At 45.7% G+C, this 22,514-nt stretch overlaps 1 protein-coding gene and 3 non-coding genes across 4 annotated transcripts; all 4 read right to left on the reverse strand.

Annotated features, from left to right (window-relative positions):
- Window positions 1-10,287: 10,287 nt before the first annotated feature.
- On the reverse strand, window positions 10,288-20,534 carry NCL (nucleolin). Its single transcript, XM_049888444.1, has 14 exons — window positions 20,335-20,534; window positions 19,079-19,204; window positions 17,280-17,751; window positions 16,277-16,474; window positions 16,086-16,172; window positions 15,748-15,889; window positions 15,200-15,324; window positions 14,053-14,176; window positions 13,371-13,528; window positions 12,773-12,896; window positions 12,414-12,547; window positions 11,566-11,692; window positions 10,946-11,172; window positions 10,288-10,755 (listed from the first exon to the last, which is right to left on the reverse strand). The coding sequence occupies exons 1-14, from the start codon at window positions 20,350-20,352 to the stop codon at window positions 10,679-10,681; spliced, it is 2,139 nt and encodes a 712-aa protein (XP_049744401.1). The 5' UTR covers window positions 20,353-20,534; the 3' UTR covers window positions 10,288-10,678.
- Window positions 11,359-11,499, reverse strand: LOC126078638 (small nucleolar RNA SNORA75). Its single transcript, XR_007518119.1, has one exon. It is a non-coding gene; the product is annotated as a small nucleolar RNA SNORA75 (small nucleolar RNA).
- Window positions 12,218-12,297, reverse strand: LOC126078640 (small nucleolar RNA SNORD20). The gene has a single exon (XR_007518121.1). It is a non-coding gene; the product is annotated as a small nucleolar RNA SNORD20 (small nucleolar RNA).
- On the reverse strand, window positions 15,961-16,030 carry LOC126078639 (small nucleolar RNA SNORD82). Its single transcript, XR_007518120.1, has one exon. It is a non-coding gene; the product is annotated as a small nucleolar RNA SNORD82 (small nucleolar RNA).
- Window positions 20,535-22,514: the final 1,980 nt, after the last annotated feature.

Genomic DNA, 22,514 nt, shown 5'->3' on the forward strand with positions numbered 1-22,514 from the left:
CAGGAATTGACAGAAAACCAATTCAGATTTTCATCAAAAGGACACAGTGCTGGAAGTGCTCACTCGTCTATGCCAAGAAATTTGGAAGACAGCTACCTGGGCAACCGACTGGAAGAAATCCATATTTATGCCTATTTCCAAGAAAGGTGATCCAACCAAATGTGGAAATTATCAGACAATATCATTAATATCACACGCAAGCAAAATTTAGCTGAAGATCATTCAAAAGTGGCTGCAGCAGGATATCCACAGTGGCCTGCCAGAAATTCAGACCGGATTCAAGAGAGGATGTGGAACCAAGGATATCATTGCTGATGTCAGATGGATCCTGGCTGAAAGCAGAGAATACCAGAAGGATGTTTACCTGTGTTTTACTGACTATGCTAAGGCATTCGACTGTGTGGATCATAACAAATGATGGATAACGTTGCGAAGAATGGGAATTCCAGAACACTTAATTGTGCTCATGAGAAACCTGTGCATAGATCAAGAGGCAGTTGTTTGGACAGAACAAAGGAATACTGCGCGGTTTAAAGTCAGGAAAGGTGTGTGTCAGGGCTGTACCATTTCACCATACCTTTTCAATCTGTATGCTGAGCAAATAATTCGAGAAGCTGGACTATTTGAAGAACAGGGCATCAGAATTGGAGGAAGACTCATTAACAACCTGCATTATGCAGATGACACAACCTTGCTTGCTGAAAGTAAAGAGGACTTGAAGCACTCACTGACGAAGGTCAAAAGACCACAGCCTTCAGTATGGATTACACCTCAACATAAAGAAAACAAAAATCCTCACAACTGGACCAATAAGCCACATTATGATAAACAGAAAAATGATTGACGCTGTCAAGGATTTCATTTTATAAGCAGCAGTCAAGAAATCAAAAGATGCGTTGCATTGGGCAAATCTGTTGCAAAGGACCTCTGTAAAGTTTTGAAAAGCAAAGCAAAGATGTCACCTTGAAGACTAAGGTGCGCCTGACCCAAGCCATGGTTTTTCCAACTGCATCATATGCATGTGAAAGCTGGACAATAAATAAGGAAGACCAAAGAAGAATTGGTGTGTTTGAATCGTGGTGTTGGCAAAGAATATTGAATATAGCGTGGACTGCCAAAAGAACGAACAAATGTGCCTTGGAAGGACAACCGGAATGCTCCTTAGAAGCAAGGATGGTGAGACTGCATCTTACGTACTTTGGACATGTCGTCAGGAGGGATCAGTCTCTGGAGAAGGACATCATGCTTGGTAAACTAGAGAGTTAGTGAAAAAGAGGAAAACCCTCAACAAGATGAATTGATACAGTGGCTGCAACGATGGGCTAAAGCATGACAACAATTGTGAGGATGGCACAGAACCGGGCAGTGTTTCGTTCTGTGGTATATAAGGCCGCTATGGGTCAGAATCAACTCAAGGGCACTTAAAAACAACAATATGTATAGAATACAGCCAGAATGCTTCTTAGAAGCAAGGCTGGTAAGACTTCCCCTCACATACTTTGGACATGTTAACAGGAGGTATCAATCCCTGGAGAAGGACATATCTTGGTAGAGGGTCAGCAAAAAAGAGGAAGACCCTCAATGATTTGGATTGACACAGTGGCTACAACAGTGGGCTCAAACGTAACGACTGTGAAGATGGTGTAGGACCTGGCAGTGTTTTGTTCTGTTGTACATAGGGTGGCTATGAATCAGAACAGACTTGACGGTACCAAACAACAACAGGTATAGTTAGTGAGTCATTAGTTTTTGGTATGTCTTGATCCCTCCTTCTCTCCTTCTCTCCATCAGAACACGTATGCTGCGCTTATTTCTATATCTCTCTAACATGCCTCACGTGCCCTTCGCTGTAATCTTAATGGAAACAGATCGGTAGGCCTTTTCTTCCCCAGTACCGCAGTTGAGCACAAACCGTTTGCGCCACCTAGGGACCTGTAACTGTGGTACAATTATCAAAACCAGGAACTCAACATTGGTACAATACTACTAACTAAACTACACATCTTATTCCATTTTCACCAATGTTCTTTTTCTGTTTCAGAATCCAATCCAAGTTCCCACATTACTCTCGAGTTGTTGGGTCTCCTTTGTCCCCTCCAAGCTGTGATAGACAGTTCTCCAGTCTTCCTTGTCTTTCATGACATTGCTATTTTTTGATGGGTATGGATCAGTTCTTTGGTAGGTTATCTTATGTTTTCTCACAGCTAAGATTGAGGACATGCTTTTTTTATTGTAGTAAAATGCATAAAACAAAACACTTCTCACTTTAACCATTTTTTGGTGTACAATTCAGTGATATTACATTCACCATGTTGGGCAACAATCGGCACCACCTATTTCCAAAACTTTTCCATCTCCCCGAACAGAAACTCAGTACCCCTTCAGCAATAACTCCCCACTCTCTCCTCCCCCCAGATCCTGGTAACCACTAAAACTTTGGTCTCTGTGCATTTGCCTCTTCTAGAGACTTCATGTAAGTGGGGTCCTACAATATTTGTCCTTTGCATCTGACTCATTTTCACTCAGCATTATGTTTTCAGGGTTCATCCATTTGTAGCATGTATCAAAACTTCATTTCTCTTTATGGCTGACTGATACTCCACTTTATGTATGTGCCATAGTTTAACCATTCATCTGTTGATGAAATGCTAGAGGAAGTTTTTCAGGGTGAAGGGAAATTCTATCAGATGGTGTCATGGATGGAATTGCATCCCCCAAAAGCATGTGTCCATGTGGTTAGGCCCTGATGCCCAGTATTGTGTGCTTGTCCTCCATTTTGTGATTTTCGTATGTGTTACAAATCATAATCCCTGCCTGTGGTTAAAGAGGATTAGGGTGGGATGTAACACCCTTGCTCAGGTCATATCCCTGATCCAATGTAAAGGGAGCTTCCCTCGGGTGTGGCCTGCACCACCTTTTATCTTACAAGACATAAAAGAAAAGGGAAGCAAGCAGAAAGTGGGGAACCTCATTTCACCAAGGAAGCAGTGCCAGGAGCAAAGCATGTCCTTTGGGCTCAGGGTCCCTGAGCTGAGAAGCTCCTCTACCAGGGGAAGACGGATGAGAGCCAACAGAGGGAGTAAGCCTTCCCCTGGAGCTGATGCCCTGAATTCGGACTTGTAGCCTACTAGGCTGTGAGAAAATAAATTTCTCTTTGTTAAAGACATCCACTTGTGGTATTTCTGCTATAGCAGCACTAGATGACTAAGACAGATGGAAAGCTGGATCTAGAGGAAGAAATGAAGAGCACTGGAAATGGTAAATAATACTCCCTTTAAAAGACTGCTGTGAAAGCAAGAGTAATATGTATTACAGGCTCTGTAATATTTGAAAAGGAAAGTAAATAACAATAATAACACAAACAGGAGTCCCTGCGTAGTGCAAAGGGCTAAGCACTGGGCTACTAATCAAAAGGTTGGTGATGCAAACCTGTCCAGAGAGTTATCAGAACAAAGTCCTGGCAATCTGCTTCCAGAAGGTCATAGCCATGAAAACCCTATGGAGCGCAGTTCTACTCTGCAACACATGGGTTGCCATGAGTCAGCATTGACTCGACTCAACAGCAACTGGCTTGAGTTTTGTTGTTGTTGTTGAAAATAGACACAGCAAAACATACACCAATTCAACAATTTCTACACATACAACTCAGCGGCATTGATTACCATCTTTAAGTTGTGCGACCAGTCTCACCTCCTTTTCCCAGTTGTTCCTCCTCCATTTACATGAACTCATGGCCCCCTAGGTTTCCTGTCTACTCTTTCAAGTTGCTGTTGTCAATTTGATCGCACATAAATAGCTCTTAAAAGAGCACAACGCCCAAGGCAGATTCTTTACTAGTTAAGCTAAACCGTTTTGTTTTTGTTTTTTAATTGCACGAACTAAAGTGCATGGATTGGAGCCCTAGTGGTGCAGTGGTAAAACACTCAGCTGCTACCTGAAAGGTCAGTGGTTCAAACCCACAGCAGCTCCACTGAAGAAAAGACTTGGTGATGTCCCCCCGTAAAGATTTCAGCCTAAGAAACCCTGTGGGGCAGTTCTACTCTATCATACAAGGTTGCTGAGTCAGAATTGACTCGACAGTTCACAACAACAAGGGACATGGATAAACGGAATTGTAAGGTTTTAAGATTCTTATATTATTACATTTCGGGGCAGTGGTGGTTCAGCGGTAGAATTCTCACCGTCCACGAAGTAGACCTGAGTTTAATTCCTGGCCACGCACTTCCTGGGCAGCCAACACCTGTCCGAGTCTTGCATGTTGTAATGATGCTGAACAGGTTTCAGCTGAGTTTCTAGACTAAAATGGACTAGGAAGAAAGGCCTGATGTCCCAATCTGTAAACGAGCACATCAATGGCCCAGGGCTGGGCAGTGTCTTATTCCATTGTGCATGGAATCAGGGGCCAACTTCACAGCAGTTAATATTGCATTTAAACTAGTGTGACGTTAATTCAAGGTAGACGGTGATAGGGTGCTGAGTTGGTTTCCTAGAGCTGTGACAAAGTACCTCAGATGGCGGCTTATAAGAACATAAATTTATTGTCTCAGTTCTGGAGGCTAGAAGGCCAAATCAGGGTGTCTATTAGTCGCCTTAAAACTCTTCCAGCCTCTACCCACTCAGAATTTCAAAACTGCTTCCATATTATAGGCATCTGTTAGAGCAGCACCCCACTCTGCCAGTACCAGATTCGGTCTTAGTCATCTAGTGCTGCTATAACAGAATTACCACCAGCAGATGGCTTTAACCAAGTGAAATTTATTCTCTCACAGTTTTGGAGGCTAGAAGTCCACATTTAGGGTGCTGGCTCCCGGGGAAGGCTTTCTCTCTCTGTCGGCTCTGGTCATCAATCTTCCCCTGGTCTAGGAGTTTCTCAACGCAGGGACCCCGGGTCCAAAAGATGCACTCCCCTCCTAGTTCTTCATTCTTGGTGGCATGAGGTCTCCCTGTCTCTCTACTCACTTCTCTCTTTTATATCTCAAAAGAGATTAACTCAAAATACAACCTAATCTTGTAGATTGAGTCCTGCCTCATTAACATCATACAGGTAGGATTTACAACACATAGGAAAGTCACATCAGATGACAAAATGGTGGCCAATCACACAATCCTGGGAATCGTGGCCTAGCCAAGCTGATAGACATTTTGCAGGTCACAGTTCAATCCATAACACAGGTATCAGCCATGTTGATTCCTTCTGAGGGCTCTGAGAAACCCGTTCGTGCCTCTCTCTTAGCTTCTGGTGGCTCCTGGCAAGCCTGGGTGTTTCTTGGCTTACGGCTGCTTGTTCCTCTATTGTCACATGGCTGTCCTTTCTCTGTCTCTTCTCTTTTATAAGGACACCACTCATACAGGATTAGGATCACCCTAGTCTGGTGTGACCTCATGTTCACCGATGGTATCTTCAAAGATCCTACTCCCAAACAGGTCACATTCCAAACTGGTTACAGAGGACGCAATTTAAAAATGCCTGATTTCTCCCTTACTTTTTGATTTAGGAGATAATATTGGAGCCATCAGAAACCCTGGTAGCATAGTGGTTAAGTGCTACGGCTGCTAACCAAAAAGTTGGCAGTTCAAATCCACCTGGCGCTCCTTCGAAACTCTGGGGCAGTTCTACCCTTTCCTATAGGATCGCTGAGTAGGAATTGACTCGATGGCAATGGGTTTGGTTTTTTTTTTTTTTGGTTATTGGGCCTCGTCCTTGTGCATAGAGAATGTGACTCAGCTGGAGCTGGACTCACAAGGACATGTGAGCTGGGCCCTGAGACTTAAATAGCAAGGACTATCTTGGAAAACATCTTTTAGGGAATCTTTCACATCAACTCATCAAACAGAGCACAAAGGACTTTCCATTCGTCTTTTTCCATTAACATTTAGTGAACAGAAAATTTTGTTGGACCAGTGAAGACCCTCCTGTCGTTACTGCAACCTGTACCAATGATTATTAAGACGATTCAAAATGTAGAATCACGATGATAAAGTTTTTAGCCAGTCGATGAAAAGGTGAAGCTTTCAATGATTTCACGCATTTGTAACATTAGCGTATACTGGTGATTCTGATCCTGGGGCAGACATCAGCTCTGGTAGCATGCTTGTCCATTTCCCACTTTCACCTCTTTGAATATATGCCGAAAGAAATATTTTTGCTTTACTAAACTTCGTGATTTTTTTACCCTAGGACATTTTTGAAGAAGTTTGTAGATGCAGAATTCTAAAGTTGACACTTTTCTTTTGGCATCCATTGTCTTATCCTGTATCTTTCCTGATGAGAATTCAGGCACCATGCTCCTAGATGTTCCTTTGAATGTAACGGACCTTGTTTGGCAGTTTTTCTTTGTCTTTGGTTTTCAATAATTTGGCTATAATGTGCTGAGTGTGGCTTTCTTCTTGGATCTGTGGATTTTTTCTATTTTATCTAGAGTTTATAACTGTTACCATCAGGAGGGCTAGTCTAAGGCACTCCGTCTTCCCAGAACCAAACTCCCTAATTAACTACATGTTAAATGTCAACAATTCGTATTGTCCAATGCATTAATACACATATACAATTCTATCACAAAAGTTGTGGTTTCCCCCGTAATCCTTTTTTATAATCATGTATTTACCACATTTAAAAATATTTTAAGAAGTGTTCAATGGCTTCACCAGTCTTCTAAAGGAACACTTGGCACATGTTAAGAACTTAAAAATATGTATGTTAAAGAACTCCTGGTCTGAAGATTCTCCTCCTGCTCTTACCACCAAGTTCCCCTGTGTTGGGTTTTCCCCAGGGCTTACTCAATATTACCTAAGTGTCAGGCACTGTTCTAGGCTCATGGGACAGAAGTGTGAACAAAACCAACAAGCTGTGCCACTCAGAAGCTGGAGAGAACTCATGTTCTTCTCATTTCCATGTGGAAGGATCAGCAAAGAAGTAACCCTCTCAGCCTCTTACTTCTCCACAGGAAGTAGGTTACCTGACTGGGGGACAGCCCTTGGCTCACATCTACTAGTTGATCTGCTGAAAAGGCTCTAGTCCCCGAGGACATGCTCCCTTTCTTCCCTCTCCACCTCAATCTAGCGTCAGGGAGACCCCACTCCAGCATGTCTGCCCACGCTCTCGAAGGGGAGAGAGGAAGGGAAATAAGTTCCAGGTAGGTAGGACTGTTCGTTGGATGCTGAAGAGAACCAGATAAAAAGAGATGCGCTGGACCTGGAAGCCCTTAGTCACTGGCCCCCTTAGCGAGCATGGCTGGTGGGGAGACGGAAACCCCACTGCTGAAAGCAAAGGAGTGGTCTTTCTGAATGTTTGGCAATGAAGGGAGGAGGGACAACAGTTGGGCAGGGAGTTGGAGTGAAGGTACAAACTTTTGGGATGAGGAGAGTTTTGGCACTCTTTTATACTTAGATGGGATAAACCAAGAACGGATAAATGAAATAACTCAGAGAAAGGGCACAGGGCAAGCATTCAAGATGTCTTAGTTCTATCACCTCTCTGGGGGTTGTGTACCATCTCTCCGAAAGGTGTGGTGAGGACTTTCTGTGGACTCCCAGGCCCTATCCCATAATCTGAGGGTGGCCTGGAGCTAGAGACCCACTGGCCTGAAACTCCATCCTGTCAGGCTTCCCTCTTGACACCTCAGTCAGGAGTTCCCACATCCTTTAACAGCCTCATGCTGCCACCTGCTGGACAGATGACAAACATGGTAACAACCATTTGCTGAAGGGAATCACTTTTCTAAAATGGCTGCAAAACCCACCACAATGTGAATCAGATGGGTAATAGGTAGGCCTAGGATTAAGATGCAGGCAGTGGTCGCTCACCTTCCATGTGAAAGCCAGGTTGATTCCCAGCCAATGCACCTCATCAACAGCCTCCAGCTGTCCGTCAGTGGAGGCTTGTGTGCTGCTATGACCAACAGGTTTCAGACTAGCAAGAAAGGCCTGGCAAGCTCCTTCTGCAAAGTCAAAAACCTTATGGATCACAGGAGTCAGGGACCAACTTTAAGGCAGCTATCAAGAACTAAGATGCTTCTGAGATTCCAGGCCCTATTTGCAAACCCTAGCAGCCCTTTCTAGCTCTGCAGGTAACTTTCTTCCATCCTCATCAGTTAATTCACATACCCCCACGTTGCCGTTAGGTGCCCTGAGTGGATTCCGACTCATAGCAACCCCATGTACAACAGAACAAAACACTGCCTGGTCCTGCACCATCCTCCTAATTGATGTTTGAGCCCATTGTTGCAGCCAGTGTCGATCCATCTCGTTGAGGGTCTTCCTCTTTTTTGCTCTCTACCAAGCATGACGTCCTCCTCCAGGGAGTGGGGCCTCCTGATAACACGTCCAAAGTACGTGAGATGAAGTCTCGCCATCCTCACTTCTAGCATTCTGGTTGTACTTTTTCCAAGACAGATTTGCTCGTTCTTTTGGCAGCCTGTGATGTATTTGATATTCTTCGCTACCACCACAATTCAAAGGGATCAATTCTTCTTTGGTCTTATTATCCAGTTTTCGCATGCATATGAGGTGACTGAAAACACCACGGCTTGGGTCAGACACACCTCAGCCCCCCTAGGAACCAGTAACGGCTAGACTACTTCTTTCTTGAGGAGCAGGTTCATTTTCTGTCCTTGCCACACATGGTTTATGAACGGGCTGAGGAACATGCCCGGCATGCTGTGAGCAGACAGAAATAGCTCTTACCGGACATTTAAAGCCAACGCCAAGGGCAGGGTGGGTTCACACCTGCATCCCTTACAACTTAAGCCCTCTCCTGTTTTTGGTTGCAGAGTTGATTCCGACCGTAAGTGTGCAAAGTAGAACTGCACTCCACATGGTCTTGAAGGCTGTGACCTTTCAGAAGCCTATCTCCAGGCCCGTCTTCCAAGGTCCCCCTGAACCAGCCATTCAGCCCACCCACCTACACCATCCAGAAACTCCCAAGAGCCGAGAACTCTTCCTGCAATCAGGCTGCTAGTAGGTCCCAGCTCCCCTGGAAAGGTTCCCACCATTCTTCACTCTAATCTATAAAATGTCATTGAGATTATGACTCATAGCAACCCCATGTCAGAGTGCAACTGTGTTCCAGAGGGTTTTCAGTGGCAGGTTTTTCAGAAGTAGATGGCTAGGCTTTTCCTCCAAGATGACTCTGTGTGGGCTCGAACTACCAACCTTTTGGTTAGCAGCCATCACATCCTCACATCCATTAACTACTCACGGTGATCCCGCATGTGCCGGAATACAACTGTGTTCCTTTGAGCTGTCGACGGGTCATTTTAAAGACTGCCAGGCCTTTCTTCTGAGGCCCCTCCAAATACAGCTCAAAACCCTTCCAGGTAGCAGCAAAGCCACTTGCACCACACAGGCACTCCCCACTCAAAATTCATACAGATTTTAGAACACTGGCTATGCTAGGTCCCTGGATTAGGAGCAATTCTGACTCATGTTCTTGTATTACCAAAATAATTAATTCCACTTTTTTAGGGTGACAAGCCCACAGGCCTGCCAAAGACTGAGTAGCCATCTGCAGCAGGTGCCAGTGTGATGGGTAAGGTGCTGATGTCATCAGGTTCCAGAAGACCCAAAGGAGCCCTAAGACCAACCTTACAGACCCTAGGTGAGAGACAGACTGATGAGCTAAGAGGCTCACTATGCCTCTCCTCAGCCATTTCGTTAAAACCCCATACCTGACCCCCTGTGGGCTCTCTGCTTCCACTAGCTGTCTTCCTGAGTTCCCCATGTTTACAGTCCCTTGACCCAGAACTCTAGTTCTGGCTCTTAACTGAAGTAGGTGGAGGCAGTGCTTAATAGAATAAAACAGAACGCCTCTGATCATTACTACACCTATTGCCAAGTCTGTGTAATTCAACCTCACACTGTTGGAGGACTCACAATACCAGACATGCAGAGAGCCTTGTTTTCGGACCCATGCCCTCCACCGCTCACTACCCCCCTCAGCCACCTATTCCATTCACTGGTCCCTGCCACTCCTGAGCCCATGTTCTTTAAGGAGGCCTACCTCCTGACCACCATGCTCTTGCCAAGGGCCAATCGCCTGCTGTGAACACCTGACCCTGAGGCCAGCTACAAGTGGGAGAAACCATGGGGACTTCAAGTCTTTCACGTCCGAACACTCACAAAGCCGAGACACGCTGGTCACCTTGCCAGCCATCTCAATTGCCTGGGATACTTGAACCCAACACATCAAGGATGAGTTAGGGGTGGGATATGCAGAGCAGGCTATTTGCCACGCCCCACACCTCCACTGGTATTCCAGGAGAAACACTGTAGAAAACACAAGTCTGGCACCAGAGTTTAGGACTTTTTAATTTGTCCCAAAGTCGCTGAAGCAAAAATCATGATAAAACATTCTGCTTTCCTTTACACCCCCCAACGCAAAAAACTATCTGTAGGAAAAAAACGGTTTTGTACATGGGATGAAACTTAATATAAATTCAAAACTTACAGATAAGGGTTAGCTCTATCACTCATCTCTTTTAAAAAGTTTATATGAATATCCAGTCAAAACCAACAGGGCATCTCCCTTGAAATGTTATCTGTACGGATTTCCCAGTAGACCACAGGGCTGTCTACTGTCTCGGAATGTCCTCAGAAGGCTCTGTCATGATCAGGTAACAGAGTAAAAACCCCAGAGTCCTTTCTTTCAAATGGAAAAGGAAAAAACAGAGGGACAGAAGAACTACTCAAACTTCGTCTTCTTTCCTTGTGGCTTGTGGTCTCCTCCTCCTCCTCTGCCGCCTCGGAAACCTCCTCGCCCTGCAAAGGTAAGGCTCCGTGAAAGAATGGGTATGAAGCTGCTTGTCAGCCCTCCTCTCCACAGGGATTAATGGCAGCCTAAGGACAGATGCAGGGGATCCCGGCGCAGGTTCTCAAGGGTACCCAGAGCTAGTGCTGGTGTAGACACCATGGCACCCTGCACCACCCCCCAACCCATCCTCCTCCTTACCTCCAAAGCCTCCCCGGCCTCTGCCGCCGAATCCACCTCGGCCTCCTCTGCTGTGGCCACCCCGGCCTCCAAATCCTCCCCTGCCTCCGCCTCGACCCCCAAAGCCACCTTCGCCCTTAGGCTTGGCCCAGTCCAAGGTAACTTTGTTGCCATCTATTTCACCATCTTCCATGGCCTCCTTGGCAGCTTTAGCATCTTCCTCACTGTTGAAGTCTACAAAACCAAACCTAAAACACCAAATGGAATCAATGATCATAAAGCAAACATGACGAACAGGTGCCAAAGTTAACCTCATCTGACGGATAGTGATTTCACAGAGCCTAGCTTTGTGTAGGTGAGAAAAGCCTCAAAGTGACAACAGACAAGTGAAAAGGAAAAACTGAAACTGGTCTTACTGACCGCTTCAAGCCCAGAAATGTCTCACAGAACAGCAGAACTTTACCTCTGTGAAGACAGAAGGTAAACTAAGAACGCTAGCTCTGTGAATTGGCTCTTCTTCTCGTGCGAATCCATAAACTGCCACCAATGGACAGAAAGGAGCTCATGGAGAAGACTTGTCAGACCCAAGGTCTTGCCCCGAGGCTGGGAGCATCCCTGCGTTTTCTGCTTGGTCACCTTACCCTTTGGAAGAGCCAGTTTCCCGGTCGGTGACTATCCTGGCACGAACAGAGCCGTCAAACGACTCCTTCAATGTCTCCTCAGTGGTGTCCTCAGAGAGACCTTTGACAAACAGAGTTTTGGACGGCTCTGGGAAACAAAAAGACAGGAACATGCCTTAGTCATAATCCATATTGACCAGACAATGCCCGCACACTCTCAGCAAAAGCTAGCCTTTCACTCCACGTGTATGCGTAACCAGGAGCGGCAGAGAGGGGGAGCCCCTGTTTAGGAAGCAGTGTTTATTTATGGCGATGGGAAACCTGGATTATGGGTGGTGGTGGCACAACACGATTAACCTAACTGAAATTACTGAATTGTACACCTGCAAAGTGTCAAACTGACAAATACTAAGTTACATACATACTCTACCACAACAAAAAGCGCTTAACAAAAGCAGTTAATAGCAACTTAGTTAACTAACGCTCAATTAAAAGGAAAGGGCTTGATCTGTGGCCACCTAGAGTTAAGACAGCTGTTAAGATCTCATCTCAGATGTTTTATGGAAAGCAGGAGAAGCAACGTAAACAAGTCAAAAGTCAATCTTAACACAGCCAATTACAACCACCATCGGGGACACCTAATCATGGTAAAGGTGCTGCTGAGTCAACACATCTGGGTCAGAACTTGACTATCTAGAGGAATTTTCTTGAGGTTCATCAATTATTTCTCAGATAAATCAGTCATCATGTCCAGTACTGTTCACTCAGTAGCGACTGAAAAACCTGAAGATATGGGGGAAAGCAGAACACCAGCCTGAATGGGAACTCCAAGCACAGTACTGAGGAGCTGTGAAGTGGATGTAACTTACGGCTTCTTGCATTAGGTGATCCCCTGGATCCTTGCAACTCCAACCTGATTGCTCTGCCCTCGATTTCTCTTTTATTACAAGAATTTAAAGCTTCTTTAGCATCTTCAAATGAAGCAAATTCTATAAATGCATACCTAAAGATGAAGTGTTAATATTTAGAATAAGTTACCAGGCAGACTCCTCTTACTCACATGCTGAGCCTCAACCAACTTAAATTACATCCTTTAACTTAAAAATTGTAGCTTAAAAAAAATTCAGCTTCTGTTGACAGTCAGAAAAACCTGATTTTACCTTTTTTTTTTTTTTTTTTTAATTTAAGACGTAACAGTCCATAACTGTCAAGATAGTAATGATTTTACCCTTTAGATTTGCCGTTTTGGTTCTGGGGCACCTTGATAGCTGTTGCCTTCTCAAATACTTCCTGAAGAGTTTCTTCTGTCGCGTTGTAGGAGAGGTTGCTTAAGACCAGAGTTTTGGATTCACCTACAAACAGAGATGCCACGTTCTTAAGAGGAGAAACAGTGGTTCCCAATTTTAGTCATGGCGGACACCTTGTTCTTAAGAACATTTGTGCGTTGGGATAACGAACATGCCAACGCTGAGGCAAGTGAGGCCACACCGGTCATATACTGCTATGCGCCACTCCCCTCTGTTTCTGTTTATGTGTGCACCCTACTACTGAACTAGTACATCCTCCCAGAATACTCTAATTTTAAAATCTACAGATCTATGTTAAAGCATGAAATAAATCTGCAAAGGAAGCTAAATTGACCTACCGTGCTTCAACACAAAATGATTTCACATAGCCCTTATTTAAGAAAATGAATTACTACAAAATCTGGCTATCACCCTCCTCTGACCTTCATCCCCATCTAATTACAATCAATCAACTTAAAAAGCACAAAGAATTTCCCTCCATCAATTCTGGAACGTGGACCCATGTTGAGGAAGCCTTACCGCTCCAAGTGCTAGTCTTTCCACCTCTGTAGTCCTGATTTTGACCCTTCTCCCCAGTGTAGTATAGCGATATTGACCGCCCCTCGATCTCTGTTCCCTGCTTTTCTTCAAAAGTTTTCTCGGCATCAGCTTCTGTCTTAAATTCAATGTAAGCAAACCTGCAGTAGAGATGAGACGAAAAAACATTTAACTATTCATCTTTTTTTAAAAAAATAAATAAACAACAAAAAATTGTTTAACACAAATGTTTTAACCTCAGCAGCAAGATCTTGTTTCAGATGCAAGAACAATAAAAACATCCTTTGTTCTATATTGATTGAAACGTACAGGGTTTACACTACCTTGAACTCCACGATTACCTCCCTCCTACCACTACACCCAAATCTGCCAAATGGTCTCAGGACACGTGCTCTGGGTAACACCGCCTCGCAGCAGTGACTGACGTTATTACAACTCATTTGTAGGTTAGGCACAGTTTTTAAAGCTTTATACACATGTGCTCAGCATCTAAAATTCCCCTATAAATTCAGCACATCACCCCACTTTACAGATAGGAAGCTGAGGTACAGATTATAGCTTAAATTGCACAGGATCACACACCTGGATAATTGAAACTTCTTTTACAAATCAGGGGAGTACTTTAATTTTACGTAAACTCAGTATTTCGGTAGACAGAACATACCCTCTGCTCTTCCCGTCTTTGCTGACTAATCTGATCTCCATAGCATCTTCAAACACTTCTTTTAATTCTTCCTGAGTGACTTTGTAAGGCAAATTTTTGGCCAAGAGTGTTCTGGCATCTCGATCTGGATTAAAAATAACAAAACAGAAAAAGCCCCAAAATACTGATCATTCAACAAGTATTTGAAATCCTATGATGTACAAATCTGTACTAAATTTGAGACAGAGCAAAAACTAAACACTTGTCCCTTGGCACTATCCCAACAGAGAGCAAACTACGTGCTGAACAGAACACAGAGCTCAACCTACAGTAGGTGCCTAATAGTTTTGAAGAAAAGCAGAAATAAAAATGAACACGATTTAAAATGCTACATTTATGGACAAAAAGTAAAGGACACTTTAAAAAATCATTGAGAAGTTGACCAATCAAGGGCCAGAAAACAAAAGAACATTCAAGAACGTTACAAGTGGCAATGACTACAAGTCCAGCGTGGCTGGGAATGATGAACCAGATAGCCTAGTAACAGTATGACTAGTTTCAGGTGCACCTAAGCAATTCTCTTGCTTGCTTGCCTGGAATTTCTATCATAGTAGCAACAAAGAGTGGCAAGCACAGTTGTAAACACTTAATATATCCTAATTCATTTCATCCTCATAAAACTATGAGAAACCTAAGAGAAAAAAGTTAAACCATTTGCCCTGGCAGTCTACCACTGGAGGCCACGCTCTTAGCCACATGAGGCTACCCTACAGACGTTAGTAGCTGCATTGAGCGGGTTGTGACTCATGCAACCCCATGTCCCTTCACTCATTATTGACCGTGTGAGCCCACTGTTTCAGCCATTGTGTAGTGCCCTCTAAGCCCAGTGGGCTAACCCTCCACCACTGTTCTGGTATGACTCAGAGGATTTGCATCAAGTAATTTTTGGAAGCAGATTGCCAGGCCTTTCTTCCCAGTCCTTCTGGAAGCTCCACTGAAACCTGTCTACCACTGTGACCCTGCTGATATCTGAAATATTGGTGGCAAAGATTCTAGTATCATAGCAACATGCAAGCCAGCCAGGTGGTGGACCCTCTAGGTACACATCTGTTGACAAGTTACCCTTAGCATCACAATGATCAAAAACTTTCCATACTTTCCCACGTACCTTTCTTACTGTCTTTTCCCTTTGGTCTCTCTAGTTTAATTTCATTGCCAAAGACTTTTAAGCCAGTAAGTTCCAAGGCTTTTTCCAGGTCTTCAGCAGATTCAAAATCCACATAGCCGAACTTCCTTTAAGGCGATGAGGGGCAAAAAGTTACAGAGGAAAAAATCAAGAGCCACACACATATTCTGGGCACCTGCAGCACCAATGTGACGGTACAAACAAGTGAAAAAGAACCTACAGTACTTACAGTCAAAGCTCTGCAAACTGGACCAAGACCCAATACAGGCTGACTAGCTATGTTATTTATAACCAACGCTGAAAGTAATCAGTTTTTAGATTGTGATAAAGAACCGGCCTAAACATTAAGAAAAAAATCCTATCTAGCTAAAAAGTACTATTATGGCTACTAGAGTCCAAGAATTCTAGATTATTTCCAAAAATACAAGCATCAAATTCTCTGTCAAGAGTTGTCTTGTGTTACACCAAAAGTTAAGATAGATTACGGCAACTTCAAGTGAGAGATTCTGAAAGAAGCCCAAGTTACTCACCTAGACATACCAATTCTGACATCCACAACAGCAAGATCATTTTTAGCAAAAAGGTCACTTAGGCCAGTTTTTAATTCAGGAGCAGATTTGTTGCAGTTCAGGTTTCCAACAAAGAGATTGAATGCTGAAGTTGGTTCTACGGCTATACACAAAAGGAACTACAGTCAATCTAGTAACAGTGACACATATTTGATTTCAACACTTCTATACCCAGCACATATCAGCATCACAACGTAACATCAGGTTTCAGCATTAAGTCCCTTTGTTGTTCATCATTTGCGCTGTTAAACCTTGTCTGTGCCCCTCCCCCAACCACTCCTCCAAATTCTGCAAGTTACCTTCCACTTTCTGTTTCTTGGCTTCAGGGGCAGCTTTCTGTTTGGACATTTCCTTCTTTCGTTTGCCAGGTACTTCTTTGACAGGTTCTGGGTAAGTTTTGAAAGGATGTGTTATCAACGGGCTGTCACACATATTCAAGTACATCTTTCTAACACTCAAGTCAGAATACTTCAACAGCTACTATGATTACCTTCCTCCTCTTCATCTTCCTCATCCTCCTCCTCTTCCTCTTCATCTTCATCATCATCCTCTTCCTCATCCTCCTCCTCCTCGTCATCGTCATCCTCTTCATCTTCGTCCTCAGCCACACTCTTGGCTTTCACAGCGCCTTTTGTAGGAGCTTTCTTTCCTTTTGCTGGTGTAGTCTCCATGGCCTCTTCTTCAGAGTCTAAGAGAGAAAGGGCATTCGGTTAGACACAGCATTCTCTCAGAACCAACTGTGGTTCTAAGAAGTCTGCAGAAAACACAATCCCATCAATACCACCAGTTACGGCAAGAATTAACAGCTCGCACAACTAAATGGTGCCTGGCTACTGTCACCAACTGCTCTGACAGAGATCACAATAAAGGGCCTGCAGCAGAGCTGGAGAAAAATGTAGAACAAAATTCTAACTCACAGAAGAAAAAAAAGGGGGGGGGGGGCCGGAGACTTACTGGTCTGAGTGGAGAACACCCCAGAGTACAGCCCCCAGACAGCCTTACAGCTCAGTAATAATCACTCCTGAGATTCATCTTTCAGCCGAAGGTTAGACAGGCCCACAGAAAATGAGACTGAATGGGCACACCAGCCCAGACAAGGCCGAGATGGCAAGGGACAGGAAAGCTGGTAATGGGGAACCCAAGGTCGAGAAGGCAAAGAGTGTCGACGTGTCGTGGAACTGGCAAACAACGCCATAAAATGTGTTTCGTTTAATGAGAAACTAATTCGCTCTGTAAATCTCATCTAAAGTACAAAAAAACAAAACCAGAACAGGTCACTTGGAAGCAAAACCCTGCGTTACAAGGAGCGTTCCCAGAATGTTCTGTCAGGCACACAGCATTTCCTGGAGGTCAGTCAGTCGTGGGTAATTAAGCCCAATGCACCACAAACAGCCCAAAGAAGCCCTGCAAGAACTTATCTAATCTCATGGCAGGAATATGCAGTTATAACAGAAGTAAAAAACACTTCGGCAACTACCAAGGGAATCCCTTACCGTCGTCTTCATCCTCCTCATCATCATCCTCCTCATCGTCCTCCTCCTCCTCATCTTCATCATCCTCATCATCGGAGGCAGGGGCAACCGCTGCTGCTTTCATCATGGCTGGCTCAAATTCTTCTTCATCCTCATCATCTTCCTCACTGTCTTCATCATCTTCCTCATCATCGCTCTCATCCTTCTTGGCATTCTTGCCATTCTTTGCCCCCTTGGCTGGAGTGGCAGCTCCCTTCTTACCAGGGGTGGCCACTGCTGCTTTGCCCGGGGTGGCTCCCTTCTTGCCAGGTGTCGCTACTGCTTTGGCTGGTGTAACTGTCTTCTTGGCCGGCGTGGCTGCTGCTTTTTTGCCAGGGGTGACAGCTGCTTTCTTGGCCGGTGGGGCAGCTACCACCTTTTTTGTTGGGGAAACCACCACCTTCTTGGACGGTACCGCGGGATTCTTCTTGCCTTTTTTCTGAGGAATGATGACCTGAAGAAGAAAATTTAAGAAATCCTCTGGTACTGCCTCTAGTTTAAGATGACATGCATTAAAGCACTCATGAAAGTCTAGGGGCACACAGTATGCCCCTCTATTTACCTGAGAAATTACAACCCTCATCTTTCAATTTAGATAAAATACAGCTTTTAAACCCTGAAAACACAAGAATCCAGATCTCTGCATCTCATACTTTTATCCCAATTAACTGCTCCAGTTTTGCAGCTGTACAGCCTAAGAGAGTACCAACTCTGAAATCAGAGCTGGAATAGATCCCATCCATCAGAAGCTGTGCAGCCTTGGACAAATTTTAAAAAATATTAAGCATCAACTTCCTCATCTAAAAACTATAATATCAAACTTAAATGTTGTTCTAAAAATGAAATGAATCGATAGCTAAATTACTTACAGCCCTGTACACAAAAAGTTGTAAATATTTAAGTGCTATTATCTCCTTTGAGGATCCTGCAACGGTCAGTGTACGTACAGAGATCACTGAAAGCTCAGTTCTTCAAATAAGAGATTAAAAGCTCAACAGTAAGTAGGCTGGACAGTCAACCTTGGCAAAATTACCAAAGAACATGCATATCAACTGCCAGTAAACTGACGCTGTGCATGTTAAAAACGCTGGAAAGGTGAATACTGTTGCGTATATTAAAAACGTTGGGAGGGAGCAAGCTATTTTTTGATTATTAGTTTTATCACGTAGCGTGTGGGAAGAATAAAACCCTCTATAAATCTTAAAAGAAAAAAATCTGAGCACGAGCCCAATGGTTAGCTGTCCTTACAGTGAACAAAGAGTGGGCAGGAGTGTTAAAGAGGGTCAGCACTAAGACAAGTGGCAACCCTGAACACATACAGACAATAACACAATGCGATTGTTACAAAGCTTCTCCACAGTGAAATACAGATCAATTGATCCTGCTTAGAAGCTAGTCAAGAGATGTGATAAGGCTACAAGATGGACTCCTCAGACCTGAATATGATACTCAGTTCTGCCCACTGTCCAGGCTGTGGCCTTATTTAACGTATGCAGCTAAAATGTTAAAACTAGAAAAATGTAATTATTAAACACATCACACCTACCCCAAGAAAGGGCCAGCAAAAAGGCATCTGAGATCTTGTCAGGTCTCAAACTCATACTCAAATACTTACCCAAACTGCATCTTGATATGTCAAAGAAAAGCTTGGGAGACAACCATCATACAAGGCCACGTATGAATTAATATAAACCTTCAGTTTTGGTAGTATTTTCAAACACCTAACACCACCTCCCTGATTTTGTTTTAATGTCATTCCGTGTCAAATCACATATAATTACCTCTTCTCCACTGCTGTCTTCTTCTTCTTCTTCTTCATCTTCTGACATTTCCTCATCCTCACTATCTTCTTCTACCTCCTTAGGGGGAGGAGCCATTTTCTTGGGGTCACCTTGATTTTTACCGGCCTAAAATGGACACAACTATTAGCACACCACATTTGCACCAGTATTTCAAGCCATTTATGTTTTGCCATTAGTCTACGTAGTAAAATGCAGTTCTTTCTTCCTCAGAATCCAGTTTCCATGCCGCTAAATACCATTAACATGCAAACTAGTCTTAATATACAACTTAAGACAGCATTTTCAACCTACCTGTATTTTTCCTGTCAGTCTGTACAGCTACAAAATCAAGCCTAGAATAACAGGTCAAAAAAACGATCTCCCTCTTCCTGTCGCCTTTCCGAACCACGGCTGTTTTAAAAACATTATCCCCTAACTATTAAATATTGCTCTGAGTGTTTTTTAATATACAATACCTTGCGCCAGGCCCACTGCGCAACCAACAATTCATAATCCTTTACCCTTGGGAAACTACCCTCGAAAAGCCTTTGATAAATTCTGGGCACGTGGTCCGAATTCAAATTAAAAACCACGATCTTTCAGTCACCTTTTAACACTTGTGGTCTTTTTAACAGTGTTCCCTTCCCGGAGAAACCCCCCAACTTTCAGAGCCCAGCGGGCCACGTGGGGGTGTCTCCCAGGCCACCATGTGCACGCAGAAACACGCGGAGGCGGCGTCTCCATCCGGGGCTCACCACGTGCCAGCTCGCCGCGCGGGGACCCCGTAGGCCGCCGGACGTCTGCCTTAACCCCACCCCGCCGCTGCCCCCGGCCCGCGGCCCCACGGCTCTCCGCTAGAACACGGCCCTCTCCGGAGCCGCAGGGACCCACGCGGCGCGGCCCACGTGGCAGGCCGCGCGCCGGGGCACGTGCGTCAGGAGGCGGGGCCAGCTCGCGCGCGTCGCGGGCTCCGGCCTCACCCCTCCACCCGGGGCCCCGCGCCCCTTCCCGCGCGCAGCCCCGAAGTCTCTCTCCGCCGTGCCCACCGCCCCCTGCACCTGCAGGCGCTCTTCACCGCGTCTCCATGTCGCCAAAACCCGCGAGACCCGCCCGCTTCTCGCGCGAGACTTCCGTCAGCATGGCGAACCTCGAACGCGCCCGGGACGGCGCGCAGGCCCTCCTCCTCGCGGCGCCGCGCGCGCGCTCCTCGGGAAGCAGGCCCCGACGCCCGGCCTTGCGCCTGCAAGGCCGCTTACCTTCGCGAGCTTCACCATGATGGCGGCTTGTGACGACGGAGTGTGTGGAGAGTGAGTGGCGCAGATGAGCCTAGAAGAACCCAAGCGACGTCGATGGCGGCCGCGAGTGCTGAAGAGCCTGGAGCGCGCACGCTTCGCTGCCAGCTAGGGCTCGAGACTGAGGCAAAAGACGGAGCCTACCCAGTAATCGCCTCTGGAAAGGCGACGACGGCGCCCTCGTGACCCCGCCTTGGCCAATCAGAGCGCGCGTCCATCCCGCGAGCCAATCGCGAGCCCCTCCCCGAGAACGGCGCGGGGCGGGAGTGGGCGGGCCAAGGCGGCGGGGGATGGGAGGGAGGCTTGGTGTCGGCACCTGGGGGCGGGCTTGGCTTTGTGCGAAGCCTGCGCTGATTGGGCGGTGGCTGCGCGGCCCCGGGTGCTCCTGCGCTGCCTGCCTTATGGCGCCTGCGCCGTAAGACGGACATTTTGGCGCCGGGTGGGCCCGGGCTTGGGGCGGGCGGGGGCTGGCGGTCTGCAGCTCCCGAATGAGCCCTATCGCCTCGGGCGGCCTTTGCGGGTCCTGCGGTGCCCCACGCGCGGCTCTGGTCCGCACTCCACGCTGAGACTCCCGGCGGCCGTGGGGAGGATTTCGGCCCATTTAACTGCTGATGAGCCCGAGCCCGCCCAAAGTTTAGGGACCAGGGTTCACTTTGCCCCTTTCGGTGCCCACCTTAGCCCCGTCCATCCACGAACCAGGGACCAGAAACATCTCCCTGGGCACAGGTGACACGCTCCCAGGCCGTGGGCCTGAAGCTGTCCCCTGAGAACTGTTAATAAAGAGGCTTACCGTGTTCAGGCTCTGCTGATAAGCGCACAGACATCTCATTTAATCCCACAGCCTCATGCGGTAGGTATTTCCCTCCCCACGGGGATCAGACTCGTAAGCTTCTGGCCGTCTCAGGGTTTACCGCTGGGATCGGCAGATGAACCTGGGTCAGCAGACTGCAGCTGGGTCTTTGACCACCTCAGAAGTTCCCCCCTTGTTATTTGGGGCTAATACCAGTACCATGGCGACCCCACGTGTGTCAGCGTAGCACAGTGCTCCACAGGGTTTTTAATGGCTGATTTTTCAGTAGTACATTAAAAAAAAAAAAAAAAATTTTTTTTTTTTTTTTTTTTTATAGTACATTGCCAGGTCTTAATTCCAAGGCGTCTCTAGATGGTCTCAAACCTCCAAGCTTTTAGTTAGTAACCGTTTGCACCACCCATAAACCGGTAGACCGTGCGTTGACTCATGGCGACCCCACTGGGCTCCGTAGGGTTTTCAGTGGCTGGTTTTTCTAGATTGCCAGGCCTTTCTTCCCAGATGCCTCTAGGTGGACTTCAAGCGCCATTAAAATGTTACAGATGGGTGGCCCTTGGCACTAGATGGCCCAGGAGTAGATGAAAGCCGAAGGAAAAGTTACCTCTATGGCGGAAGCACAGAAAATTGTCTTTGTACAGTGATTTTGCCAATTATTTGAGTGGGTTACTTTGTGGGTGAAAATTTATAGTTGGTGCCAAATTTAACAAACCACAGCACTTGGCTTTAGTTTAGAACCTTCCCAGGATCTATCCTGGGCCTCTGGTACCTAAATGTTCCTAATCTGGACACCTTCAGCCTTGATGCTGTTTCCCACACGGAACTGATACGAAAGTTCACCCTTGGAAGATGGATAGTTGTGATGGTTCGCAACATGCTGGATGTAGTTAATGTCACCGAATTCTACACATGGAAATAGTTTCAATGGCAAACTTTTTATTATATATATTTTACCACAACAAAATTATAAAGAAAGAATCTCCCCTGGGATGCTATAATTCAAGAGGGATGCTATAATTCAAGAGGTCTAGGTTAGGGCCCTGGGTTTTGAATTTTAACAAGGGCCCATGGGGATTCTTGTGAGCAATCAAGTTATTTTGCAGTTTTTTCTGGCACACTTCTGAAACCCAGTGAATAGGAAACTCTCTGGGCTCTCTGGTGTGGGCAAGGGGCTGGGGCCAGGTCTGTACCCTGGACTCTGATGGCCTGTGGAGACCCCCTGAGGATAGTCACACTCAGGTCTCTAGGGAAGAGGGCAAATAGGTTACTAAGTGGCCGCCCAGGCAAAAAGAACAGCATGAGCCAAGGCATAAGACTTTTTAATGAGACCCTCGGTGTT

Source organism: Elephas maximus, chromosome 6, assembly GCF_024166365.1.
Source record: "Elephas maximus indicus isolate mEleMax1 chromosome 6, mEleMax1 primary haplotype, whole genome shotgun sequence".
NCBI classification, from domain to species: Eukaryota; Metazoa; Chordata; class Mammalia; order Proboscidea; family Elephantidae; genus Elephas; species Elephas maximus.

Bases quoted from the DNA above. Each gene is read 5' to 3' on its own strand.
- NCL (XM_049888444.1), bottom strand. The intron at 15,325-15,747 runs GTGAGTAACTTG...ATCGCCTTAAAG, and splicing joins GTCAGAATTGGTATGTCTAG to GAAGTTCGGCTATGTGGATT. The intron at 11,693-12,413 runs GTAAGTTACATC...TTTGTTTCCCAG, and splicing joins ATCACCTAATGCAAGAAGCC to AGCCGTCCAAAACTCTGTTT.